The sequence below is a fragment of the Acomys russatus genome, chromosome 6 (genome assembly GCF_903995435.1).
Source record: "Acomys russatus chromosome 6, mAcoRus1.1, whole genome shotgun sequence".
NCBI lineage: Eukaryota > Metazoa > Chordata > Mammalia > Rodentia > Muridae > Acomys > Acomys russatus.
The window spans coordinates 85496632-85508016 of NC_067142.1; the positions used below are offsets into that span (position 1 = coordinate 85496632).

At 46.5% G+C, this 11385-nt stretch overlaps 1 protein-coding gene across 1 annotated transcript in view; it reads left to right on the forward strand.

The window, feature by feature from the left end:
* Ints7 (integrator complex subunit 7) overlaps positions 1-11385 on the forward strand; it is a 48561-nt gene that overhangs the window by 12656 nt on the left and 24520 nt on the right. Inside the window, exons 5-7 of the mRNA XM_051148147.1 lie at positions 3578-3624; positions 5296-5495; positions 5948-6070. Coding sequence (XP_051004104.1) covers positions 3578-3624; positions 5296-5495; positions 5948-6070 — 370 coding nt within the window. The remainder of the gene's footprint in view (positions 1-3577; positions 3625-5295; positions 5496-5947; positions 6071-11385) is intronic.

An 11385-nucleotide genomic window follows, 5' to 3' on the forward strand; every position in this document is an offset into this window, starting at 1 on the left:
GGAGACTGATAAATATTAACAGTTTGCTTAAAATTTGAAATCATCAGTGTTTTCCAAACTTAGTTATATATATGTTCTCTTCATATATTCCTATCAGACCTTTAAAATCTAATTGGAAAAGTTGAGAACAGAAAGCATGCAGTTTTAAACTTTATTGTTCAAAATTTGTGCGTGCGTGCGTGTATGTTTGCAGAGGCCAAAAGAAGGGTCAGGTTACGCTGAGCTGGAGTTGAGGTGGTAATGCGCTGTCCAACCACGGGTACTAGGAATCATATCAGCTCCTTTGCAAGCGCTCGCTCTTAAGTGCTGAACCATCCCGTTCCCAGATTTTGTTGTTTGTTTTTTGTTACCAAGCATGAGTTACTGATACAGAGAGAACGTGTATTACATAGGACTGTACTGACTGACACCGTCAGGGTGACTGTGTCCATCCAGTGGCTCCAAAAGCACTTTTCTAAGTATGAGGATTATTTTTAGTTCATTTCTTTTTGCTATTATTATCAACAGCTGGTTTTATTTCAGCTGTGGAATTTCTGTTCATCTGGGAAATGAGATACATATCATGGAAACTGCTTGTTCATTTATGGATCTGCTGACCAGTGACACGCACAGTAGTAGTGTGTGGGGCTGGGGAGACGGTACAGTCCTTGTCCAGCAGGTACAAGGCCCTGGGTTTGAGTCCCAGCAGCACACACACAGATTTGCTATAGAAACAGTGTGTTAAGATATCTGTTGTGGAGACATGAACAAACATATATTCACACCAGATAGGACACTGATCACAGACAAAAAGATGTTTCACTGGGCGGCTTGTTGACATTGCCTACAGGAGTACGAGTGAGGGATTGCTTACAGGAGCATGGGTGGCTCCCAGCTGACTGCATCAGCCCAGCAGGCCATGATTCAGGAAAGCTGCATCTCTGGAACATCCTGTTCCTGAGCCAGTGGCAGATTCAGCAAGTTCTGCTTTATGGCCTTGATGTGAAGGGGTGGCTTGTGAAGTTGAGTTTCAGGAACTTCCTGGTTCTTGTCCGTTGTGTACCTCCTGGGCTTTGTAAGTTTTACTTACTGAGTCTTAAGTCGTCTTAGGGACAGTGTTTCATTTTAGAGGAAATCACTATACAGCCCTACCCTTGAATAAGACACACTTGTGTTTGCGTTGTACAGCACCAGGTCAGTCTGATAGGAAAGCCTGAAGCACTTACGTGTCGACATGTGAATTAAGAAAATACATAATTTTTAGATCCGTTTTTATCTTTTCTTGAAGAAATAAAGACCTTGCTGTGAGATCATGTATCTCCACCAGCATTGGTGGATTTCTGTAATTCTTGTCAGTTTAAGATCTTGCTTAAAATCAGAGTAACTGGCCAAATAAAACTTAAGATTTTTTTTTAAACTGGGCATGGTGGTGCATGCCTTTAATCCCAGCACTCAAGGCCCTCCAAGAGTTTATTGCTACATAGTGAGACGAGAGTGGGGGAGGAAGATACTGATTTTTAAACTTTGGAATTGTTATAAAATGTGTTTATGTAGTTACTGAATATCCACTGTTGTTGCTCTAAAGGCAGTGGGACCTGAAAGAATGGAGCCAACATATGAGGTAGATTAAAATCTCATGCAATGGCCAACTTCATTCAGAGCTTCACACCCGAGGGTTAAGAAAGATCACCTGAGTAAAGTTCTCATGTGTTCAAGCCATACGTGGCAAAAGCAAGTTTTCCTATAGAGGCACATAAAGGATAGTTTAAGTGTTTAATTGAGTAACAGTGGTAAGCAATAATGAGTAACTTCAAAGCAGTGGTTTTTCCTTTAGTAGAACAAAAGTGCTTTGCAGACACAGTAAAAAAAATGTGTTTACAAGCAGGTATTGTTATACAAACAAAAGCTGGAGAAAGAGTTCCAAGTTTTACCAAAAAGCAAAGTATGCTCATGTGCAAGAAGTTTCTCCCCGGCCCAGTGGCAGCGGACAGCCCAAGTATTGTAGCTGAGGAGCCAGTGGGGATACTAGTTCACCATTCCTGCAGCTGGAGCCCCTAGTCTTCTCCCCACATGCACTCTAGCCCCTCTCTGAGACCCTAAGGCTACATGCAGTTAGGACAGAATTTCATCTAACTGGTTGGAAGTGGTGGCTAGGTACTCAGGTGAGGGTGCCGTGGCCCTACCGGTCCTCCTTTCTGTGAGGGAATGGCAGAAGTCCAGCTGTGGTCGTTTGGAAGCAGGCACAGTTGCACTCATGAAGACCGCAGCTCTTTAGCCTGCACTGTGCAACTTGGAATGTTTTTGCACTGGCACAGGGAAAGTTCATGATAACAGAATCTTGGTGGACTAGCTGATAGGTTATACACTGTGTTTTCTGGCGTATAAGACATCCCCCAACGTTACTTTTCCAGTTAGAGTTTGGAATATGCTCGCCATGTAAGACTAGCTCTCTTCCAGTGCACACTGTGTGCAGCCAACTTGGGCCGCGAATTCTCTCTCTAGATGTGATAGGTATCTGTGTAGATAAAGGTTATGCGGGCTTGTTAGTACAGGTGACGTAAGGATAGTACACCAGAGGAGCTCAGCGCACACTGTGCCAGTAACACACGTTAATATCAAACTCGTCACCTGAGGCATCTCTAGGACTGGGATACAGTTTAGTGGTAGAAGGCTTGCTCGGTGTGTGCAAAGTCCTGGATTTGGTTCTCAGCACAACAAAATAATGGAAAATTCTAGAAAAGAGGAGAAAGCACACATTGCATTAGCAGTCAAGAGGTGAAGTCTTCACATTATCTTGTGTGTGGAGAACTCTCACTGACTTGAAATCAGCAGAATATACCTTAGGCTGCAGCAGGACGTTGTATTGCGCTGCAGTGTGTGCCTCATGTCTGGCACATCACGTCATTTGATTACATCTTCTCCCATATTATATAACATTTTATTCCAAGTGCTTATGTTACTAAGGTTTTTGGTATCGTGTGATGTTTCTGCTAAGATGGCAAAACACGGCTTCTTTTAAGCACTTTGGTGTCTGAAGAGTCTGTCTGTATGTCTGTATCTAGTGTGTGTCAGGCACTGCAGTGCTGGGGATCGGCTACTCCTGTGTAGTCAGAGCCTGGGTGTTAAAGTGTGTCCTCAAGCGTACGCTGTAGTCAGAGCCTATGTGTTAAAGTGTGTCCTCAAGCATACGCTGTAGTCAGAGCCTGTGTGTTAAAGTGTGTCCCCAAGCGTATGCTGTCATGGTCACCTTGGTTCTTTGAGTAGGGCTGCTGCGACTCAGATGGAAGCAGCGCCCACTGGTTAGCACCTTTCCCTCAGCGCAGGAAGGACACTGCAAAGTCTTAGTTGTAATGGAGTATTGATGCTGTGGTAACTGTTGTTTGCTCTTACAAACCTTAATCACAGCCAGGCAGTGGTAGCCCACACCTTTAATCTCTGTGAGTTCGAAGCCAGGCTGGTCTACAGAGCTGGTTCTCGGACAGCCAAGACTACAGAGAAACTGTTTCTCAAAAAACCAGCCCCGCCCACCCACCTTAATCACATTTAATTATTTGGTTTTCTATGTTGTTGCCAATTGTTTTAATTTTCTCTTTCAAAGGGATTTTGCTGTAGGAATCTGTAACAAAATCAGTGAAATGATTCAAGGTATGTACATTTTACTTGGTGATGGGAGAAGACTTAACAGTCTTGTGAACAGTGGTTGTCCTGTTTATTAGGTATTTACTGTGTGCTAGTCATTATTTAAAATAATACCAAGTGTCTTCTGTATGTCAGGCATGCCTGAGGTGCCCTTACTGTCATGTAGCCTGAGTGAGCAGTAGGCAGGTGCAGACAAGGTGTGTAAATACTACAGGGAAAATGTGCAGGGGACAGGCCCACGCATGGGTGACACGGTGGCGGGCGGCAGGGCTTCTGCTTTACCTGAGGTGATCACAGCCCTAGTGAAGTGAGAGATGAAGGAAAGACAGGACATGGTGTACAGAGAGGGGACAGTGGTGCTAGCAGGAGCTCGGGGGCTCTGTCTGATAACGTCCCTCCTGGAATTTCCACTTGCAACTAAAATCAGGCCCCAGTCGTGAATCACGACCTACAGTTTTCCCTACGTGATGGCGCGAGTGTTAGCCCCTTATTATCTGGGCAGCATGTGTAAAGGGCAGCTCTGCTATTGCGCTGTCCAGTTCCTAGGAGCGCTGCCCCCTTTGCCTTCTGAGACATTGCTGTGCCATGCAGCTTGGTGATGTGCACAAAGGAGGCGGGGCTCCGTGATAGTCAAGGTCACAGGGCCATTTGGTGTGGAGTCTGCAGCTCTTAATTCCTTCGCTGTTCTGCTTCTCTAGAGTATGGGCTTCTTTCGGAGCGCTGTGCTTTATGTGTCACTTCAGCCTGCTCCCTTTTATTCCTTTGTTTTTTCTTCATCTTTTTTATTTCTTCCACCAAAAATGGTGCTCCTGTGATGCAAGGTCTGTGACACTAAAAAGAACATCAGCCATTCACTGAGCAGGTTTTTGTGTTGTTGGGTTTTTTGTTTTTTGTTTTTTGTTTTAATTTTTATTTTATGTGTGAGGGTGTTTTGCCTGCATTTATGTCTGTGCATTGTGTGTGCATGCCTAGTGCCCAGGAAGGCCAGAAGAGGGCATCAGATCCTGCAGCACTGGAGCCACAGACAGTTGTGAGCCACCATGTGGGTGGTGGGAAGCAAACCAGGTCAACTGGAAGAGCAACCAATGCTCTTGGCAGTTGAGCCGTCTTTCTAGCCCCAGGGCTGGTATTAACTGAATGCCTGCTGTGTTCTGTATGACCTCATCTGGAAAGAGGCACACACTTTTTCAGTTATAGCAATTCAAGGGCATTTTTATAAAGGAAGCATTTACGAAGGGATAGGTAGCACATTCGAGGGGGGCTGGTGTAGCCCAAGCCCCAATAGCTCTTCAGCTCTCTGGGGCCCAAGGGCAGGGACTAAGCAGCAGAACTGTCTTGCTGTGCCAGACATGGCATACGCCTTCCTTGGGAGGCAGGTACTAGCACAGTTGCAGCCTGGTCTATGTAGCAAGTTCCGGGCCAGCCTGTGCTACATACGTGTCTCTAAAGATTTGCTAACAAAGCATTGTTTTACTACCATGCTTTCTGATAAGCCTACTGCACTTACTGATTAGATATAATGGTCTTTAATGTTATAACCATTATGATGTATTATACAGATTGCTTTTAAATGAAACTTTGCTAATTAAATCAGACCTTTATTTTTAATTAAAAAAGAAAACAGCTGAACTGTCCTTAAGTACTGGTCAGACACGTGAACCTGCGTGTTGTGTTTAGGTTTAGCTACACCAGTGGACCTGAAGCTGAAGCTCATCCCCATCCTGCAGCACATGCACCACGATGCCATCCTGGCCTCCAGTGCCCGCCAGCTCTTACAGCAGCTGGTCACATCCTACCCCTCCACCAAAATGGTCATCGTGTCCTTGCACACTTTCACTCTGCTTGCAGCCTCCTCGTTGGTTGACACGCCCAAGCAGGTAATTTCCATCTTCTTTACATATCTAGTTTGTAATAAAAATAGTAAGTGTTAATAATGTTAAGGCCTTATTGATAAGGGTCAGCTGACTTTCTCTTGTTTTTATATTTATAGTTCTGTTCTTGTGAGCCATGGGGAACAAAAAAGGCATTAGGAAATATGTGGACAGATGTGTTGTTGGTAGGAAAGAAGGGTGCCAGGTCTCTGCTAGAGCCTTACAGGTTAAATGGTGCCATTTGTGTATAAGGAGAAAGGTCCAAACCTGCATGTATAGGTGGTGAGAGCACTGACTTAGCGGAAGTCCCTTCTGTGACCTAAGCCTCACTAGGAGGCACTGCCTGTGGGTTCAGGACCGACCGTCCTCAGAGTGGCCTTGCTGTCTAAGCCTCACTAGGAGGCACTGCCCGTGGGTTCAGGAACGACCGTCCTCAGAGTGGCCTTGCTGTCTTGCAGATTCAGCTTCTGTTGCAGTCCCTGAAGACCGACCCCAGGAAAGCGGTGAAGAGGCTTGCTGTTCAGGACCTGAAGCTGCTGGCTAGTAAGACACCACACACCTGGAGTAAGGAGAACATTCAGGTGCGTAGTACTTACGAGGAACCGCTTGGCCCTGAGCCAGGGTGACCCTGTGGCCATGTCGGGTTCTGCCCTTAGTGCCTCACAGCAAGGTTTCAGTTTCAACAACTGAGACCTCAGAAGGACCAAAACCAGAGTGACCACCTTGTAAACGCGTGTCTTGCTGTGTCGTCAGACAGTTGTCTTGCTTACTTGGCATCCAAATGTGTTCTGTGAGCGAGGTGGCGTCCAAGGCCAGAAGGCAGCAGGCTTTCCAGGAAGCTGTGAGCTACCGAGTGTGCGGACCCAGTGCAGTTCCTCTACGGGTTACTCTCAGCTACTGAGCCACCCCTGTCACCTCTTCCTCCTCCCACCCCATGACACATGTCTTTTAAAAAGAAAAAAATAGGGAGCTGAAGAGATGGCTCAGAGATTCAGAACACTAACTGGCTGTTCTTCCAAAGGTCGCGAGTTCAATTCCCAGCAACCACATGCCCATATCCATCTATACTGAGATGTGGTCTCCTCTTCTGACCTGCAGGCACACATGCAGGCAGAGCACTGTATAAGTAATACATAAGTAAGTCTTTTTTTGAAAAAGAAAAGTGGCTCTAAGACAATGGTTCTCAACATGTAGGTCCCAACTTCTTAGGGGGTTGAACAGCCCTTCCCCCCGGGTCACCTAAGACCGTTGGACAGCCTGGATATTTACACTATGGTTCATAGCTTTAGCAGAGCTGCCGTTATGAAGGACAGTGAAAACACCTTATGCTTGGAGGTCAGCAGAACATGAGGAGCTGCATCAGAGGGTGTCAGCGGCAGGAAGCTGAGAACCCGTGCCCTGAGAGCTTTTCCTTCCACAAATGGAGCCATTAGGATCAGTGCTCTCGAGTCTCCTTCCCTGAAGGGTGAAGAGCAGGCACTTGAGATGTTCTGCATATGACATGGCCAGCGTGGTCACGACACAGCAGCCTTGGTTCCTTGCACAAGAGCTGCACAAATAATAGGACAAGGGAACAAGTTAGAAAAGAGGAGCTCGGGGAATAGGGGGAGCGCAGGAGAGGCTGGCAGGCACGCATATCTGCGCCGTGTTGTGTGTATGTATGAGATTATCAAACCCAAGGAGAATGCCCAGCTGTGCGTGCCTGTAATCCTAGACTTGGGAGGTGAGAGGCAGGAGGATCAGCGTTGCACACACAAGACACTGTCGGCAGAGGAAAAGTGCCCAATTGGAGAAGTGAGGGACACCTGTGTCTGGTTCTCCTAGCCGTAGCTGCCTTTGGTCTGTGGTGGGTCAGTGTGTAGACAGTGAAGGTATAAACCCGACGTGAAGCACCACAGCCTCAGCGCCTGTTCTAACTGAACAGTAGTTGAAACGTGCGCACCGTGGGTCTGACTGACGCAGAATGGATGGCTTTTATTTGAAGGCTCTTCATGATAAATGTTTAATAGGTTAAAGTAAGTCATGGAGCCAGTGCTGCTTCTGGCCTGTGGGTTGTGCCTGAGAGTGCAGAGCCACACCTTACTACAGTTGCGCTCCTCCCCCAGAGGACTTGGCCAGTGTGAGGGGCTTCTGCTGCTGTTGTCAGCCTGCGGAGGGGACGCCCTGCTTCATGTTGACGGTGGCCAGGAGAGGCGGCAGATACCAGAGCAGTGTTGTGGAGTAGATGAGACTGGAAGGGCCCAGTGCACAAGCGGGTGGTGTGGCAGGAAGAGGACAGAGTGGTGCCCTAAATAGGTGGGTGTCTCGGCCAGTGGTACCAACTTAAAAAACAACTTGTGATTTTATTGTCACGTTTATTTATCTGTTTGGTGGATGGCCATGTGTGTGCACATGGAGGTCAGAGGACATTGACGTAAGGGAATTGAGGGCTGCAGGGGCCGACTCCACTCTCCAGCTTGATGGCAAGTGTTCTGAACCCCTGAGCACCTCACCAGCTCTGCTGGCTCACTTTAGTTAGGGAAAAAATGATTGTGGGTGAGAAAGACAGAGGGTGAGAGAGGGTTTGGGGACTGACACACCTGAGAACAGCAGTGTGTGGTGATGTGTGCAGAATGCTTTCAGGGCTGCCTAAAAAGCTGCAGGATGGGGAAGGCAGCCTTGCACCTTTCCTTTTCCTGGATATTAGGACATTTTAGACTTGGGGCTACAAAGTCCTCATAAAATGAACTGAGCACTTTCTCTTCCTCCTCTGTAGCAGCTGCTCACAGTACAGAAGTTCCCTTTTTCCTGAGGGCATAGCTAGAGTGCTGTGAGTGCACCTGAGTCTGAGGGTTCCTCCAGGAAGTGTGTGTTTTCAGCACTTCAGTCATTACGACAGCCATCGCTGTGCCATTTCCTGTCTGTGAGTCAGTTGGATGTTGTTGACATGAGCGTCGTCTCATCTCTCTTGGAGCTCGTGGTTCAGTTTGAAGCACGCTGGCTGTGCGCTTATATCAGTGTGTACGCCTTCCTGCTGCGTTCTTCTTTCTGACTGGTTTGTTTTGACACAGCTGGGGTTGGGTTCAGCACCCACTCCCATTGCCCTGCCCTGTGCCCCGTGCAGTTTGCACTTGGCAGAAACTTGGACTTCTTGTGCTTCTCAGGTGCTTTATTTTCATTCCTCATGCTTAATAATGAAAATGCTAAAAACTATTAATTTCTTGTTTCACCGATTGTCCGTATCCCATAAATTATGTTGTATAATATTATCATTGTCATTAATTTGGAATGTATTTTTAAAAGACTTATGTGGTATAATTTATTTATAGAAACTTTCTAGGTCCAGTTTGATGGCTTTTTACACGCTCATTTTTCTAAACTCTGCCACAAGTTGAAATACAGGACATTTTCCTCACCCCAAAACTTGCTCAGAGATCTGTCCATAGCCAGTCTTTCTCCAACCCCTGATAATACCCAACTTGACTCCTGCCCCTCTAATTGTGTTATATGGGGCTGGAAAGATGGCTCTGTGCATAAATAGCAGTTGCCTTGCAAGCTTAATCTCCTGCGTTCAAGCCCTAGCACTCACATGAAGGTGGAAGGAGAGAGCGGACTCTACCAAGTTGACTTCTGACCTTCACATGGGTGCCATATATACACATACAATAAAGTTAAAACAATTTTGTTACATAGACTATATAAATGGGGTTATAAGAAATGCAGGCTTTTAAAAAGCATGTGTTTATTGGTGCAGGAAGGGAGGCTCATGTGCATGGCACGATATGGACGTCGGGACAGCTCACAGGACTTGGGTTACCTGCTTCCACTGTTTGGGTTCTGGGATTGGGCTCAGCTTGTCAGTCTTGGTGGCAAGTACCTTTACTTCCTGAGCCGTGTCACCAGCTCTGACTGGTCCTTTATGTTTCTGGAGCACATCCCTAGTGGCCGGTCCCCTTCAGGATAGAGAGGAACCCTGCGTTAGAGACTGACACAGAGAACAAGTGCCAGGCAGGACCTCTGCTGCACAGGGGGTTAAGCGAGAACAGTGAGGGCAGAGGCTCCGTTTGAGGAGGCTTTGGCCCCTTTGTGGGTCCTAAAAATGAACCGTGCTGCGGCATTGAAGTGATGGATGTGGCCTCTCTTGGTGCTTGATGACTTGCTCTGTGAAGCTTTAGATTTGGATCAGTGAAGCTTCAAATCATTTTGTACTTACTGAGACCATGGTGAGTGTCTGATAACATGCTACACGACAGCTCAGGCATTGTAAGAAACTTTATCCCAGGATAAGATTGACTCATATTTGCTTCAAACCATTTTTGAAATGGTAAAATTCTTTTTAAAAATTAATATTTTTAGACCAGGCATGGTGACACACATCGTTAATCCCTGTACTCAGCAGAGGCAGACACATCTCTGAGTTCAAGGCCAGCTTGGTCTACAGAATGAGTTCCAGGAACAGTCAGAGCTACACAAAGAAGCCCTGTCTCCTCATTCGTGTGTGTGTGTGTGTGTGTGTGTGTGTTTATCTTACATAAAATACCTCACTTGTCATGTTAATAGTTAGAAAAGATTAAATGTTTTCCGTACACAGACAAAACTTGGATACATATAAAAACAAGGCATAGTCCGTATCTTCTGACACCAGCTGATAGTGGATTAGTCCTAACCTACAACTATTGAGTATTATAGGACAGGACAGTTTAGGCAATTTTTTTAAAAAGTGGAAATGGCCTAAGAATAAATAAAAGCTATAGTTTTAAGCAGTGATCACTTTTTAAAGTGTTTTAATTTGGGCCTCAGAAGCAGTATTTGTAACTTCGTTTTTTCTCTTTTATTCGTTTGCATTTAGATCTGTTTCCCTGGCTGTTAAGGTACTTTAAAAGGCCACCAAGTGTTGATAGTACTGACACCTTCTCCTACCTTTGTCACTTTAGGTTTTCAATGCATGTGACTGACCCTTCCCTTCCCTGACACTGAGCTGTGACTTCCGTTCACTTTTCCCATCCTGTGCAGTGTGTGCCCTGTGTGAGTTCTGTGGCTCTGCTGGGCCGTCACACCAATGTGTGGAGCCCCGTGTGCCGTCCAGGTCAGCACACCAATGTGTGGAGCCCCCGTGTGCCGTCCAGGTCAGCACACCAATGTGTGGAGCTCCCGTGTGCTGTCCAGGTTGGCACACCAATGTGTGGAGCCCCCGTGTGCCGTCCGGGTCGGCACACCAATGTGTGGAGCCCCCGTGTACCGTCCGGGTCGGCACACCAATGTGTGGAGCCCCCGTGTGCCGTCCGGCTCCGCTGAGCCCAGCCTGTGTGTTGTCTTGCATCATAGTTTCTCAGGGTGCAGAGCCCTGTGGCTTTAGTCCTACAGACATTAGCTGTGCCCTACTTTTATCCTGAGTTTTAATTGCATTTATTTATTCAGTGTTGAAGGCAAGCACTTACCACTGAGCCACGCCCCTGCCCTGACTGAGTTTTTTTCTAATGCTGATGCACTCATAGAAGAAGTCCTAAACTCAGAGTGTGTTCAGTGACGGCTTCTGCTGTGCCCAGTGGCATCAGTGTCAGATTTCCTGCATTTCCCACAGATGTTTTATGTAAAAGCCAAGTTCTTTATAAATGTTTACTCTCACATATAGGTAAAGAAGTTGAAATTAAAAGATTTCAATGACTCAGACCTCAGGCTGGCAAACAGAAGAGCCAGAATTGTGATTTGTCTAAGTCTTGTACACCTTAGATTCCGAATGTCTGGGGCTGCTGCGTCCTGGATTTCATCTCTGCTGCCTTCTGTCTGTCCTGTAAATCGGCTTCTCCCCTAGATTGTTAGTCTGCAGACATGGGTTCCACCTCTGGGCAGCAGGTGTGAAATTCTGTGATACTAATCGGCTCTTTCTAAGGTAGTCAGTGCATAGTCCATCTGTGGC